Source organism: Bos indicus, chromosome 26 (assembly GCF_029378745.1).
Source record: "Bos indicus isolate NIAB-ARS_2022 breed Sahiwal x Tharparkar chromosome 26, NIAB-ARS_B.indTharparkar_mat_pri_1.0, whole genome shotgun sequence".
NCBI lineage: Eukaryota > Metazoa > Chordata > Mammalia > Artiodactyla > Bovidae > Bos > Bos indicus.
In genome coordinates, this window is record NC_091785.1 from 6,988,030 (window position 1) to 7,005,672 (window position 17,643).

Genomic DNA, 17,643 nt, shown 5'->3' on the forward strand with positions numbered 1-17,643 from the left:
AGTGTTCATAGAGGAAATAGTTTTCATTTTAATTTTTTAAAAAGACATTTAACTTTCAGTTTAGAGGAAGATGAGAAAGAGAGCTCCATACTTTTAAATTTTTAATTACAACATGAACAAAAGTTTGGATTCTTTTATGGAAATCATTTGCAAATGAAAGAACACTTGTGATTTCCCTTAATAGAGAATTAGCATTGATACATTTTTACTCAAAGGGCTACTTTTATTTCAGATTGTCTACTGAAATGTGAAATTTAAACATATTATTTCTCTTTCCTACAGTACTTATTTTATTTTCTTAAATTATCTTCCTTCATCAAATAATCAATTTCTTTCCCTTAAGATATAATTTCTATGTATAATCTCACTAATATAAAGAATTACTATATGCAATAGTTTTATACTGTTAAGTATTTCACATAATTCCACTTATTCTAATACTTAATACTTAAAACACCACACAGATGGAGTTCAGTATAAGTTGACACTTCACTTTCTTTTGCTTATTGACTCAGTGAAGGTTTAAAATGAGTTTAAATGACACAGAGAGAATTATATATGGCAAAATTCTATTCTCTGAGATATGATCAGATTAATTTATGACAGTGTGTACATTCTAGTCACACTTTTAAGATGTTAGACAAATAAACCTTGTAATTTTTTAAGAAATGGTTACATACTGGAAGACTTTTAATCAAATGGCTTATAATCAGATCTTAATATCCTAATATATGGTATACTCGAATTCCACCCTTTCTGAGACGTGGGTTCGATCCGTGGGTTGGGGAGATCCCCTGGAGAAGGGAAAGGCTACCCACTCCAGTATTCTGGCCTGAAGAGTTCCATGGACTGCATAGTCCATGGGATTGCAAAGAGCTGGACACGACTGAGTGACTTTCACTCACTCACTCATCTGACCCACAAAATCTCCTGATAACTTAGCTCAGTGTTTAGCCTAATATATGACACACATCAGTGGCAACTAGGGACGTTAATGCAAGGAGAGAGTATGACTTAGCCATGAACTATAAATGTATACAGTTGATTAGATACACTGAAATATTCAGAATCATCTTTCTTCAGTTTATTTCCAGAAGGCAAGACCAATCATTTCATTTGATTTAAGAGGACACGGCTATTTTCAACACTATTAACAAATAGAAGATGTTTTTCCCTTTCATGGAAAGGATCTGTCACTGAAAGTGTTTATATAAAATTTTCAGGGATATGGAATACATCTTGGCACAAAGTAAACTACCTTATTCAGAAGTGAAATTATGATGTTTATTTCTGGGAGCACTGCCACCTAAAAATAGCCTGTCTAGTCACCTTATAGTGTATTCTTTTATTTCATGGGTGGAAGTTCAGGGTTGAGTCTGTGTTTATTTGCGTTCCTCGCTTGACCTAATGGCCAAAAATGCCCGATGCCTAAAAGTACATCTGCTTTAAGAATATAATACAGTTATACCCTGTCAATTGGTCATCTAGTATTTCTCCCTGCTAGCTCACACAACCCCTCATCAGGCCACTTGCTTTGGCGTCCTGTGAAAACACATGGCCTTCTGTGCTGTAAACTTTTCCTGGAATGGCCTTTCCCCCGAACAGCCTTTTCTCATCTATTTAACTCCCAACCTATTCTGTCAGCTCCAGCTTGAGTTCTGTGTCTTCTTAGGACCTCACTACACCATCAGCTCCAAATTCTCTCTTCTTGAAATGCTGAGAACCCTTCTGCATGATTTAGAATTTAATACAGTTCTAAAAGATTCCATTGGCTGTTTTTCATATGTACGGATCTTCTTACTCAGGATAAGGCAAGAAGTTCTTTGAGGGTAGGAATCACACCTCATATTTCTACATCCCACAAAAAATGTTTAGGAAATTTTTACTGGATAAACTTTTGCTGCATGTGATGTGACCATAAATTCACTGTATTAAAAAATCAAATTTATGTCATAGAAAACAAAAAAGGTGAGTGAGTGGATTAATTGGTGATAAAAGAGTTCATCCAAAATTTATCTCAAGCCTTGGAAAGACGCGTCCACTGCCTTCTAGATTTATGATGTGTGCTCCGTTGCTTTAGTCACGTCTGACTCTGTGACTCTAAGGACTGTGTCTTGCCAGGCTCCTTTGTCTACATTAGTAGTTGTCCCTTAATATTCTGGAGGGATTGGCTCCAGGATCCCCTGTGGATACCAAAATCCTCAAATCCTCAAGTCCCAGATATAAAATGGCATAATATTTGCATATAACCTAAATTAACCCCCCTGTATACTTTAAGGATTTCCCTTGTGGCTGAGACGGTAAAGTGTCTGCCTACAATGCAGAAGACCTGGGTTTGATCCCTGGGTCAGGAAGATCCTCTGGAGAAGGAAATGGCAACCCACTCCAGTACTCTTGCCTGGAAAATCCCATGGATGGAGGAGAGTGGTAGGTTATAGTCCATGGGGTCGCAAAGAGTCAGACACGACTGAGCGACTTCACTTGGTCTTGGTGTACTTTAAATCATCTCTTCTGTGCTTATGATATCCAATACAATGAAAATGCTATATAAGTAGGTGTAAATACAGCACAGTATGTAAACAGTTGTCAATACAATTAAATGCCATGTAAATTGTTTCTGTGTCAAATTCAAGTTTGTCATTTTTCTAATAGCATTTGCCCACATTTGTGTCCCTGGGTCACACTTCGGTGATTCTCACAATATTGGAAATTTTTTCATTAGTATTTGCTATCATAATCTGTGGTCAGTAATCTTTGATGTTACTACTATGACTCACTGAAGATTCAGATGATAGCATTTTTTTAGCAATAAAATATGTTTTAATTAAGGGAGGTACATTGTTTTTCAGATATAATGCTTTTTCATACTTTATAGACTACGGCATGGTATATACATGGCTTCCCTAGTGGCTCAGTGGTAGAGCATCTGCCTGCTAAGCAAGAAATGTGGGTTCAGTCCCTGGGTCAGGAAGATCCCTGAAGAAAGAAACGGCAACCCACTGCCGTATTCTTGCCTGGAAAGTCCCATTGACAGAAGAGCCTGGGGGCTACAGTCATGGGGTTGCAAAAGAGTCACACACAAGTTAGTGACTAAACAACAATCGTATATACATAACTTTTATATGCAGGCCAAAAAATTCCTGGGACTTGCTTTATTGTGATACTCCCTTTATTGCAGTAGTCTGGAATTGAACCCGCAGCCCCTCTCAGGAATGCCTGTACTGTGACTACACTGTTATGTTCAGTTAGCATTTATCAGATTGGATTTTCTTTGGCTCTCTGAATAACCTGTTTTCTCAGAAATCAATACTATTTATCACAACTAATAATTTGTGTCAATTTTCATTCTTTTGGAGAATAAATAAGGATGACACGTTTAATAATAATCCTAGTAGGATATGGCAACCCACTCCAGTATTCCTGCCTGGAAAATCCAGTGGAGAGAGGGGCCTGGTGTGCTACAGCCCACAGGGTTGCAAAGAGTCGGACATGACTCAGAGACCAACACTGTATTGACTAGAAAGGTATGTCTAGAGAAAAGGCTGTATTAAAATGAGGCCATTTTGAGTTTTCACCCGGCATAGAGTCCTGATTCACTGGTTACTGAGGACACAAGGCCGTAGGATGGCAGGGTTTTCCCCAGGCATCGTCTGCAGCATAAACTGCCGTGGCCACAAATGCCAGCGTCGCTCAGTGGTCCCACAGCTATTCCATTTCACTGTCATGCGTGTGGCTTGGCAGCAAGAAGCTCTTAAAAAGTTTTCATCTTCTGTGGGGTTTCCCTGTGGAATTAAGCTTTCCCCTTTCATAACAATGAAACAAAACTCTGTTGACTGAGCAATAGGTGCTTCACCTCATTTCTTTCTTTAATCATCTCTTAGTCCCTATTTTTTTTAAGTTGGTGTACATAGTCTTCCACGTCACTTTCATGTGACACAGAGTGACTGAGCAGCTGGGACAAATGCTGAGAGTGTATGGATACACACGTGTACAGCACATAGACCCTGTTACACTACTGTGGTTGTGAGTGTAGGCAGAGTTCTCACAACTTGCTACTACACTGCCCCATCCTGGGCAATCCCGTCATGGAACTGCGGCACAGGTGAAATGCGAGGTGACCTTTGCCCTCCACTTGGCAAGAGCCAGACCCTTGTTGTGCCCAACCAGGGTGCCGTGGTTTAAGAAAGTTACGGAGAAAGTGGATATGATTTAGGAGTTTGCACCAAAAATGATTTCCTATCCAGAGGTTAAGGGGTGAGGCTTTACAATTTAGAAGAGAAATGGATACGTTAGAGCAGACTACTTCAGGTTCACAAAGGTTTAGTGTGAGGATGACTGAAAATTGTTTCCCATCTGCACTCATGACAGATCAGAAAGTAAGGAGCTTAGTGGTTTGGGGGAATTCAATACAAGCTCTCATAGTAGGTCATTTGAAGACCTCAGGCTCTTTCTTATATTGGGGAAATGCGTGTATTCTCAGGACTTGGCCTGACAATGGTAGAAAAGAGGAAAATTATTTCATCCCTTCCCTTTTCTACAGGCAAAGCCGAAAATGATCAATGGGTAGTTATTATTAGCATATTTTAATAATAATAATAACACTGCCAAAACGTACTAACCTATTATGGGGAAGGCAGTATTTTATGGAGTTTAACTCATTCAATCTTTGCAATCTGTTAGGCACATACCCTTTTATTATTCTCAATAAAAAAAAACCTCTGAGGCTCAAGAGGTTTAAGTAAATGACTAATCACACACAGTTGGCAAGATCTGAATCCAGAAAGACTGACTCCAGATTCTAGCTTTTAGCTGCCATGTCATACTGTCTCATGTCTATTTTTCCCTCCATAGATATTTTAACACTAAACTAGGAGCCACAAAAGAGAAAAGAGACTCTCTGAAGGTTTGACAGAGGAAGAGGTGAATAGTGGATCATCATAAATACAGGTTCTTGAATTCTAACAGACTTTTTTAAAAAAAGAAAACAAAGGTATACATATGATAATGAAGTGTGACACTTGTCTGATTTTATAATGGTGGCTGTTACTGGCGTGACAGAATCTAAATATTTTTAGAAGTCAGAATGATTACAAAAGAAATTCTAGTTTAAAAGTCAGTAGTTCTGGGCAATAACAACAGCTCTTTCAGTGCCCTGTGATCTTAGGTCACTTATACACATTACTCCTGACTTCTTTCCTGTGAAATGTGGATTATACCTCCCAGAGTAGTATAAAGGCAAAATTATACACAGGATATGAGAGCAACTTGAAAATTATAAAGCTGGGTTCAAATAAAAAGCTTTATTATTTTAGTAAGAAAGTAATATCAATTTATCAATAAACATACTATCAGTTTATTAATAAACTGTCTTGCAATAGATCATTTTATGAGAAGTATACCAAAACGTTTTAGGTTATTTATGTCAGTATCTTAATGTTGTTGATCGTCTGTCTTAGAAATTCTAAGACATTCAGGAAGTCTTGCTCTTTTTTCCATGTGCTGAGCACATGTTGCTCATACTCTATGGGTTTACTTATTACTTGGCATGATTGCCTGTCCCAGAAGACTGTGAGTCCCTAGAGGCAGTGGCTATTTTCTATTAAACTTTGTATGTCTCAGCAGAGAGCTGGCTACATAAATATAAAATAAATGATGTAGAAAGAATATAATCCAAGAAGACAGAGATCATGTTTTCCATATCACTGTTCCTATATTTTATCCAAGTATGGTGTTCTGGAATAGGTTTGAATTGCTGAATAAATAGATTAAATATTTAACATTTAAAGCAACCACCACATATCACTGCTAGATTAGTAAATTTGACTTGTATCAGTCTACTCTGAGGGGCTTCCCTGGTGGCTCAGACAGTAAATAATTCTCCTACAATACAGGAGACCTGGGTTTGATCAGTGGGTTGGGAAGATCCCCTGGAGAAGGGAACAGCTACCTACTCCAGTATTTTGGCCTGGAGAATTCCATGGACAGAGGAGCCTGGTAGGCTATAGTCTGTGGGGTCGCAAAGTTGGACACAACTGGGCGACTTTCACACACACAATCTACTTTGAAAAGCAAGTGCCTCTCTGACAAGAGCAAATGAGAGTAAATTCGAAATGTGACCATAAAGGAATGAGATTAATTTTCACTTGTGATTTGTAAAAATCAATCTCCTTATTTTACACTTATGTCTTGTAAATTAAGAGGATTATATAGATGTCTTACAGCAGTGCTTATAGCTTTAACGATTATATCATACATTAAAAAAAGAAGTTATTTCACTGAAGGTGCTATTATAAATGGAATGTGATCTTCTGGAAAATATTCTGTAAGCAGGTAGCCCTGAGTAAGTAAGAAAGCAATTCTTCAAAATAAAATACGTACAGAAAATAAAGCATATACCAGGTCACAGAAAGGAAAGCAGTATAAATGACTTCCCAAAGGTAATGGGTGTGAATAAGACGTGTCTGAGAGTAGTTGAAATCAGTTATGCTAAAGTATTTATGAAATAGACTGAATAACTTAAGAACAGAACTCCCATTCATATAAGGCCTTTACTTTAAGCTTCTTGTCTCATCACTGAAGAAATATTTAAGTTTCTATTATTTTCCTAAATTATGTGCTCATCTCTAAAATTTGGCAGTAGACCATTTCAGTAATTCATCTGTCTGAAAAATACCCCTGCATCTAAGTTCATGTAAATTGACATAAGTGATAAAATTAAGAAATGCTAAGAAGTGTTTGAAGGGTATTATATTAAGCAAAATGACATGAACATGATCTGTATATCAAATGATAATAAAACTACACTTCTAACTTCTAATAGGAAATAGGGTTCATAAATACAAATTTCTTAGTTCTACATACCCAGTTCAAGAGTTTATAATCTTATAATCTATATCTGGGAACATTTTTAAAAAGACTACTATTATAAAAATTGTGGTAATTTTTATAATGTCACTTACCTGATCAACATTACTACTGAAGTAAGGGTTGGTAGGTTCAAGGTATAACTATTATGTACTTGGTATTGAGAGAGTCAGTTCCTAGGCAGGTTGATAAGAAGTCCGGGTGTCCCCAAGGAGAGAAGGGTCTGGATTCTCAAGGAGGAGGAAAGGACAAACTTTTTTTCTCTCTACATTCTTTAGGCTTATATAAAAATAATGTATCCTGCTTGAGGACAGTCTCTGGAAAAAAACCTTCTGGCTAATCCTGTTATCTTAAAATGTAAATTATGGGAGTGGGTCTAGTGAGGTCTTTAGAACTTCCAGACATTCTTTTGATTCACTGTAATAAGTAGTTAAAAAGTATATAACAACTCCATTGCTAACACTAGTAAGGGGGGACTCTTTCTGCCCCCTTCTGATGTCTATGTCAGAAGCTTTCTCTATCCCTTTTATACTTTAATAAAACTTTATTACACAAAAGCTTTGAGTGATCAAGCCTAGTCTCTGGCCTCTGATTGAATTCTCCTCCTCCAGAGCCCAAGAATCTCTGTCTTTGGTGGTTCAGTAACACGTGCATTACTTTGTATACATATGTAAAATGAGTTCATGTGAAGGATATACTGCATCAAAATAGCACTCTATAAAATCAACAGGAATATCTCACATGCACCATTTGCAGAGAGGAGTGAAGGTTAAAATTCTGTAATCACAACAGAACAGAACTGGCTCTATCTAGACCTGCCGCCTACCTATGAAGGGTGTGAGTATTACTCTAAAGGGACATTACAGTCTCCTGGGTGGTCACCAGTGTCCTCACCATGATTCCCTATCAGCTATGACAACAGAATGTGTAATTGCAGTCAAAGGGTTGAAGCCAAGCTCCTAATTTTGGAATCACCAAATACATGTAAAAATGAATCATCACAGAGAAGAATATTTTTCATACCCAGTAATTAATATTATAGGATAGTTAGTAAGTGGCAAGAACTGGGGTAGTGGATTCTAGGGTAATAGTGATCACTGAAATGGCTAGTCTACACTGAACAGTGAAGATAACTTGGATATTTGGATTATCCCACTTGTTCTGGGAAGTGCAAGATCACACAAGATGACGTCACTTCAGAGGTTAAGGACATACCCTTCTTCCTGGGATGTACTAGTTATACCTTATACCTAGTTATAACCTATATGATTTCCATTAGTCTACAAACATTTGTGTAAAAGTGTGAAATATAATATCCATGAGAAGAAAGTTAGGGTGAACTACTTCCGATTTCCCTCCTGGGATGAAGATTATAATAAATATGTATGTACTCAACCATGCAGTTGCATACAAACACATGTGAATTTTGTCTTTTTAAACTGCATTACCTTTAATATGCCCACTTTGCATGGATGTGCATGTGCATTCAGTCCTGTCTGACTCTTTGCTACCCCGTGGACTGTAGCCCGCCAGGCTCCTCTGTCCATGGGATTTTCCAGGCAAAATTACTGGAGCGGGTTGCCATTTCCTCCTCTGGGGGATCTTCCTGACCCAGGGATTGAACTTGTGTCTCTTGAGTCTCCTGCATTGGTAGGTGGGTTCTTTACCAACTGTCCACTTCAAATCTTCCTTAATTGGGTGGTTGTTTGTGCCTTCTCACATTTTTGAGGGAATTTTCTAGAAGTTTTCCACTATCAGCTTGGCATTTGATTATGCAGCTTGAAGGGGTTTCAGTGTCTTTAAGTGATTTCTAATATTTCAAAAATCCTAAGTAAATTCTTGTATTTCGTAAAAGATCTCACTGCTAACGCAAAGGCTCCCAGTCTGAAGTTATCAGACCTCTTAGGAGACCACAGTTATAATGTTGATATTTTTATGGTCAACTAAAACAGCTCTTTTGTTGTACAAAGTCTTTAAAAATGATACTGAAGAAACTATAACAGCCATAAGATTAATATCAAGGAGATTCTGTCCTTTATGCTATTTCATAGAGAGAGGAGTTTTTAGACACAAAGAGCAATATAAACAAACACACCAGACAATAAACACGTCATGGTTAGGAGTGCTATGCTCTGCGCCCTTTCTACGTGCCAACACTCCCCAGTGCTAAGATGTTCATGTGTAACACTGTCATCAAGTCTTCACCAGCTATATGAAGTTATATTTTATCACAAAATCAATATTTTTGAAAAATAAATCTAAGATTGCATTAGTTTAGCAGGGTTCAGAAAAGAAGGAGGTTTTTTTCCTAGGCCCTTATTTGATTTTCACTCCTATAACTGAAAATATTTGATCCCCAGAGGCACAGTATGAAGTCAGGAGTGGAGTCAGAAGCAGTATTACTGTAGTACCTCCAGCCAGTGTTAAGGGAAGCATAATGCAAGTTCAATGCAATACGCTATGGCTCTAAACACTTCTTGTCTAATACTGAAGTAAATAGCATAGTTGTGCTATCCAACTCAAAAACCCCTACTGTAGCACAAATGGACAAACATAAAAATAGTTACTGTTGCCATCAGGATTTTTGGAAGGGGATTTCAAGCTACTTTTATGGAAGGGGATTTCTCCTGTCACCTGACGGCAACAGTAACTATTTACTGAACTGCGCACAGTCTCAGGGAGTTCCTAACATACTGTACTGGTGTCTAATATCAGGGATCCTCCACGTTCAGAAGAGTGGCCACTAATCGAATTCTCAAATATGGTTTTATCTACACAGTCTGGAATGCAGCAACTAGAATACATTTTTTCCTAGTTTTTGTTTTTAAATTTATATTTTAAACAGACACAATAGAACATGCTTTCATCTGGTTTACCCCACACTGATACAATGTGTTTAATGTATAAACTTGTATCAAACTGTCTTCTTAATCTTAACACTTAGCTCTGTGTGTGTACACATGAAATAGAAATATGTGTGAAATATATAAAATATTCAAACCATATTATTTAATACAGTTATATATATATGTACTGTAATCTCAGTAGGTACTTATAACTACAGAATCACAGAATAACTACACCATTTACTTAATTTTTAAAGCAGTGGTGAGAATAATTATATGTTATATGCATAAGTATATACGACATGTAAATATACCTCATCTCCATTTATATATACATAAATTTATATTTTAGTTATTATGATTATAGAGTGCATAATTAAGTTAGTGAGCACTGCTCAGAACTTAGTAAGTAAATAAAGATCATAGAAACTCAGCTGGGTAAAAAGTGCCTTATGACTCCTCATTAAGTAAATGTGTTTACCTTCCATTTATTATGAAGAGGTTTTCTGAAAAGTACATTGATGTTTATTTTTTGTTTAATGATTACATGATATAGTTCACTTTGTTGAAAACTCTGATATGCTGATATGAAAGTATTGGTACGGATTTAGGAACAAGAGTAATGAATGATTAGACAGAGAAGAAAAAATCTTTGGAAGAAAAAAATTAAAAAAGAAGACAGGACTTTCAAAAGCATTTAAAGAATGATTACCTACCAGTTCTACTCGTCCGAAACCTCCAACTCCAAGGGTGTCAATGATGTTGAAATCAGACAGCTTCAGGTTGGCGAAGAAAGCAGCTTCAGCTTCATATCTGGAGTTTTTGATGCGAAAAAATGGAAATTTCTTAGAGGTGCAAACACGAGTACCACGTACAACTGTACCGGAATGACATGACTGTGAGACAGGGTTTACCTGCTTAAATTCCATCTTGCTTTTAGAGTCTGCGTTTTCTCATACTCATAATTTTTTTTTTGGTCCCAGTTGTGCAGAATACCTAGATTTGAGCTTCTATTTTCAAAGTAGAAAAATACAAAGCACCCACTGCATGCCAGTCATGTGACTGATAAATCCAGTTATCAAATCAGAGTTACATCTCGGTGCTTTTCTACGCGTCTTCTTATGAGCACAGATTGTTTGTGTTGTTCTCTTTTGGTTTTGTTTTGGATTGTTTGGTTTTGCTTGGCTTTGTTTTTGCAGTTCAGTTTTTGGATGGCAGTTTCTCATTAGGTTCCCTTATCCACAGGCTGGCAGTGGCTCCTATTAATAATTATTAAAAGCGGCAAGATCATTGAGGTCTCTGGAGTGCAGTCACAGCCAGGTTTTATGAAAACAGATCCAAACAGCTGAGGACTGATGTGGAAATATCTGAAATGGATGGTTTCAGAAGCATATTCACATTCCTAAAAAGTGTCTTCCCTTCGTTTGTGATTACCCACTGACTCTCAGCTAGTAATCCCAGTGTCTTTAGGCTTGCCAGTTTCTTATATGAGTGGTGTGGAGGAGCACAGACTAGCCTTCAAAAGTCTAACTCTTCAGACAAGCAAATTGGACACATGCAAGTGGCCAAAATAAGTGTCTCCTGATGAGACAAGTGAATATGAGCTGCTTAAAATATCTCCTTGTTAAAAGGCCCTACTATTTTTAGAAAGGGCAGGAAGGCATAAAGATGATCCTCCCACTCAACTAAAGTCAGGTCAGGGAGTAATTCAGCTGTCTCAAAAATAAAGTATTTGAATAGCTATGTGTAATCCATGACCTTAAACCAGGCAGTACCTGATTCAGTAGTATGCTATAGATAGACATGATGAACGTGCCTGAAATAAGGATACTAAGACAGCTTGTTTATGTCGGGTTTTGGAAAGAATCATCCACAGGCATGTTTGGTGTTAAGCTGTGCTAACATGTTAGCTATTCCATTATAATCAAACACAAATCCAGACTCCCCACTTAGGAGAAATGCGAAATAGCTTTCTAGGTGAGCTTTCAACAGTTTCTAGTTGAGGAGGACAGTTCTCCTTTTTCACACATCAATTCTTGAAAGACTCTTGAGAAGGTAAAAATAACATTGCTTCTCCTTATTAGCTGATTATGGGAAATCAACTCCTTCCAGTACACCTCTATAAATAAGACTGCTAGTCAATCTGAATGCTATTTGTAGACTTATCTCATTAACTACACAATCAAGAGATCAACATAATTCTTCAGGAGATGGTTTACTAGAATGGAACATAAGCAACAAATGTGCATTTCTAGCATTCCAACTGGGTCCCTGCTTTTGGAAAATTAAAGCTCCATCCCATTTAAAGGGTCAGTGGCACAGTTCACTCCAACAGGTGTCTAAAAGGGACATCTGTTGGGATCAGACCCAATGACAGTGTTTGTATGTGTTCAAGCATTTCCTGGCAGTCAAATTCTTAATGACTTTTTTTTGAATAATATTCCATGTGCTTGCTGGATTTAGAAATTTCAGATACTAAGGGAGTAAACTGTTTCAGACTACTCTGATACCATTTTATATATTTACAATATGGTGTTATTACTTAAGCTCTTGCAATGTCCCCCACCCACCCACCGACCCACATCCTTATATTTGAGCTTTGGAAAACTGGTCTGGAAATATCCAAACAAGTCATCTTCAGCCATTTGCTGCACATCAGAACTTCCTGAGCATCTTTTAGAAACCACTTAATAGGGGTCCCACCACAGGGCAAGTAAATCAGCAATGTCTGGAAGAAGTATCATATTATCTATACACTTTTACAGCTCCCTGGCTGACTCTCTGGGTGATTCTGATGAACAGTTAAGGGTTGAGAACAATAGTGCTAACCCCTCTGAAAGTCTCAGGAGGTTCCAGAAGCCAGATAATTCTGGGTTGGATTAAATTGATCCAAGAAAATCAGTAATTTTCCAATGAGTCTGGAGTGTGATGCATTCATGGCAAGAGTACTGTGGACTCTTATCACTTGGTCTTGACTCCTATCCCTGTTGTACTAGAACAATAGGAATGAAAAATAGCTTTGTAATGGCTAACACGGTTTTAAAAAAATACATTGATAAAGAAAGACATATACAGGATGCAAAACTTTACTAATTACTTTGCTATTATTTCTAGGTGAATTTTTAAAATACTTCCTTTAATTGGGTGATTTGTTTTGTAGTGGTTGGTGAAATACCTTTTGAAGGGGCAATTCGGTAATTGTGTGCTTAATCCTCCATTCTGTTCCCACTGGCCTCAGGTCATGATTTTTGGGGAAGACAAAGAATACAAAAACACTGTCAGAGCGCTTTCTTTTCCAAGCCAGGAAATGTTGCTTAGTATTTCATGTCTTTTTTTCTCTTTAAGGTTACTCTTTAGGAAGTCTCTTCATCATGGAGACTCTGTACACCTTTCCTTTTTGAATAAATAGCTATGTTTTTTAACATGGAAATCACCATCTGAAGAGACCTTTGTAAAAAAGCCAAACTAGAGATGATTTAGCTTCTTTAGGTGTCTAACCACTCCAGCTCATAAGTGAAGGGATATTTTCATTCTTTCTTGTTACTTAGAAATTATTTGAAAATAATTTTAATACCTCAGTTATGTTTTACAGCCCTTACAGTTGATGATTTTGAATGACAAAGGAGACAAAATAAGTTGGCTAGGTAAATGGCTCTTGTCCTATAAAACATCTTTTGTCTAAAGGCCATAAATGTGGAGCACGAGTTCGTAGCTTACTTACTACTGCAGCCTACCAGGTCCAAGGAATTAGGCCCAGATTCACTCAAATCTAAAATATATCTGTGCAAAAGTGTTTATGAGAGGGACAGTAAGGCAACCATGAATATTCCTTGGAAGGACTGAAGCTGAAGCTCTAATACTTCGGCCACCTGATGCAAAGAGCCAGGTCACTGGAAAAGACCCTGATGCTCAGAAAGATTGAGGGCAGGAGGAGAATGGGACAACAGAGGATGAGATGGTTGATGGCATCATTGACTCAATGGACATGAGTTTGAGCAAATTTGGGAGCTAGTGAAGGACAGAGAAGCCTAGTGTGCTGCAGTCTATGGGGGTAGTAGAGTCAGGCACAACTGAGCAACTGAACAAGAGGGCATACAATTCCTGATGTTTGATTGCTTAAAATCTGGCAAGAAGTATGAAGTATATTTTCTAGTGTTCCTTAACTTAGAGGTACATATTTTTTAAAATAATACTATTATATACAGTTGACCCTTGAACAGTGCAAAGGTTAGGGGTGCTGACCCTCCAACAATCAGAAACTCATGTATAATTAACAGTGGGCCTTCCGTAGTCACAGTTTTCCCAAATCTACAGCTCCACAGCTACCAGTTCAACCAAGTGCATCATGTAGGATTTACTGCTGAAAAAAATCTGCAGATCTGAGGATCCTCACAGTTCACACTCATATTGTTCAAGCGTCAACCATATTGAATGAACAAATGAATACAAGTATATTCATTAACTTTTTAAACACAGGGTGAGAGCAATGGATTCTCTTCCTTAAAAGTGCAAACACTGACATACTCTGTGACTTCAAGGAGCTTACAAACCCTCAGAATAGGTTAACAACCTGAAAATAACCACAACAAGAGAACAAGTGTGTGGGGTGAAATAGATCATATATCATTTCTTAAACACTGGAGAAGGAAACGGCAACCCACTCCAGTGTTCTTGCCTGGAGAATCCCAGGGACAGGGGAGCCTGATGGGCTGGCGTCTATGGGTTCGGACATGACTGAAGCGACTTAGCAGCAGCAGCAGCATTTCTTAAACATGCCTGACAATATGATTCACCTGGCACTTTGATGATCAGAATCCACAAGCACTAATCTGTACAGGGTACTCTTTAAATAGTGACATATGGAACTTGTAAGAACTGCTAGAAAGAAACAAAGTTGCCTACATTTTCACCTTCTCTCTTCATTTCTCCTTATACACCAAAGGAAGTTCTAAAACCAATGAGAATGTAAATAAAGCTGCAGCTGTAAGGATGATGAGATGTAGACACATACGCAAAATCTAGAAACAAAAATAATACTAGGATAATCTTAACCTATCTTTCTCTATCCAAAACCACATCTCTTCCAATATCACCAGCTTACACAAATCAAGAGTAAGATTCAGATGTCCTTTATTATTCACAATTTTTTTCTTGCTGTTGCCAGAGGTCAATGAATCAACTCTGTCATCATTTCAAGATAACAGAATTAGGTTCTAGTCTTTATGACTGACCACTATTATTAAGAAGCAAACGTCTCTTCTTAATACCGAAAACAAAGTACAACCTGGTATAAAAATGTATGAAACTTAAAATGTTATCTTCATGTTGATACTGCAATAGCAGAAATGGTTCAGTGTTAATTTACAAAGCAAACAATAGTAGGTGCATTTTGAAAGTAAGGTCCAAGAATCCAAAGGGACATCCAGATGGGATACAAATGCCAGTAACTAAAAGACAATGACACAAAAGGCTAGTGTGGCCCTATTTACTCTAGCAAAATCTATAATTTAAATCTGTTTCAGAAGTCTACTCTTAAGTGTCTCCAAGGAAAATCAAATGGAATCCTAGTATATTTTAACCCACATGCAGATCAGTCACCACTGCTTGCCTGTGCTATCTCCTCTTGGGTATATTTTTATTTCCTGTTTAGTTTTATCAGACTTGGGGGAATCTATAAAATGTTTCAGTAAATACACATGAACTCTCATCTATGACTAAGTTTTTTACTCTATAACTTTTAATAGGTAAGATGAGATTCAAGGAGACAATGTCGATGCTAGACTTAAAAATAATGCAAGAGCACACCCTATCCTACAAACAGAAGTTCGTGACTTGTGATTCTGGCTCTGCCGGTGACTTAGTACTTCTAAGTCATGAATTCTTCAACATTTAGGCCTTTGTAAAAGTATCAACATACACTTAAGTAAATAGGGAAAAGTTGTATAGATATAGTCAGAAACCTAGCTTACTTAAATGTTCAGATGAATGCCTAGGAATCCTTTCACTTTTTATGTGATCAAAGAACATTAATACCTATAAATAAATATTTACAGAAATAGTTAAAGGAGGTAAGAAATCTTCAAAAGTTAGCCTTAAGCACAAAATATATACCTGGTCTAGGACACATGCAAGCTATAATGTTGGCCATCTACTGAATAAACACTTATTTGGTACATAGGATTTTAGGCAATAATAATTCCTGATTTAATAAAACTTGGTGCATTAATTTTTAATCTTGAAGAGTAAATACAGATTCAGCCAGACATTAACTATATATACAGAGAAAACAGAATTGGAAACTGGACCAATAATACTTATTTAACACAGATGTGATTTGGGTTTAAACTACTGGGACTATCGCCTCATTGTGCTACATTAATATTTTGTGAATATGAACGTAGTTACTACATGTCCTATTCCCTGATTCTAAAATGTTTGTAATTAAATAAGCTTAGTCACTAAAAGAAAAATGGATAGTCCTTAAATCTATAAGCAAGTCATCAGTCATCTCTTATTAATATAATTGTTTTATTTGAAAGTCTCATTGTTAAACTAACTTTAAAAGCAGAATCTTCTGACTTCATTAGAAAACTGTGAACTATTTTATTTTTTAAGGTTTAATAGGGAGGTTTAATAATATTTCAATATTTCCTATTGAAATAACATTTTTCAAATAACATTTTTATGAAAATCTATTATTACTGTAAGTTTTGGGGAAAAAAAAACTCTTTAAACATTAGAAACCCTATTCATATACTTCTAAACAAAAAGAAATGATCTTTAATTTGTCTGGCTGTAAAGCATACAGGTATAGTCACTATCTTTTAGGAGTAGTGGCAAAAACTTGAAGAAATAAAAGTTTGAAAGTAACTTAATGAATATAAAGTATTTCATTATGTCAATTTTCTCCAGAAAGTATAATCTCTTCTTCAGGGAATTTGAGATAGCATTAGTTTGCTTTCTGTACTTTCAAAATTGTGTTTTTTTCAGAAAAGTTTTTTTTTTTAAGTACTCTAGCCATGAAATAGTTCTACTTATTTTTCAAATGCATTCCCTTGAGAAGATACAGCCAACAGGAATACACAGGAAGATTGCATTACTCATATCTGCTGCCTAATAAGAATGATAGTAATGCAATTTTTTTTTTTTTTAATTTAAGAAGCACTTTCTTCCAAGGACTCTAAAATGTCTCTCATTTAATTTATCCTTCCTGATTCTCTGTGAAGATGGGATAACAAATATTTTTACTTCCATTTTGCAACTGGGTTTCTTGCCTAGAGAATCCCAGGGACGGGGGAGCCTGGTGGGCTGCCGTCTCTGGGGTCACACAGAGTCGGACACAACTGAAGTGACTTAGCAGCAGCAGCAGCAGCAGACCAGCTGCTGATAAGTGATTGATTTCAGTAATTAAGCACTAGAAGAAATGGAACTAAAAACCTTGGGCATGTTTCACATTGTAGCATATTTACACTTATTCTCTAAAATTTAATTTCATCTTAAACAAGATAGAGAATCAGACAACTTTAAAGATGCTTTTATCTCAAAGTAGTAAGATACTATCGTGGTTCAAAATCTAGATCACCGCCACTGCGAGGTCCTCTCACCCAACCTTCACATTTTAAAAAAATGAAAGAACAAAGTCCAGAGATGGTAAGTGACTTGGCCGAAGTCACAAAGGTGCGGGCGTAAGTGACTGGCATTTTGACTTACTAACTGTAATCCTTTTTACTATCTGATTCTATCATCACAGTTTTTTTTTTTAATTCTGGTATTTGTAAAATAAAGGCAAACATATAAGTTATAAAATATATTTGAATAATATACTATTTTGTTACACATTTACATCAAGAATGTGACTCCCATCTGAGTACTGATGCCTTCTTGTCTTTGATGTGGCCTATGGGTGCGTGTGTTCTGATGAAATAAAAGGACT

General features: G+C 36.8%; 1 protein-coding gene across 6 annotated transcripts in view; it reads right to left on the reverse strand.

Annotated features, from left to right (window-relative positions):
* Positions 1–17,643, reverse strand: part of PRKG1 (protein kinase cGMP-dependent 1) — a 1,416,234-nt gene that overhangs the window by 44,879 nt on the left and 1,353,712 nt on the right. For 5 of the 6 annotated variants that reach the window (XM_070781204.1, XM_070781203.1, XM_070781205.1 and 2 more), the window contains one exon: positions 10,427–10,523. In XM_070781204.1, coding sequence (XP_070637305.1) covers positions 10,427–10,523 — 97 coding nt within the window. Of the gene's footprint in view, positions 1–10,426; positions 10,524–10,624; positions 10,734–17,643 lie in introns of those variants that run through there. The other variant, XM_070781207.1, reaches the window with a different exon arrangement.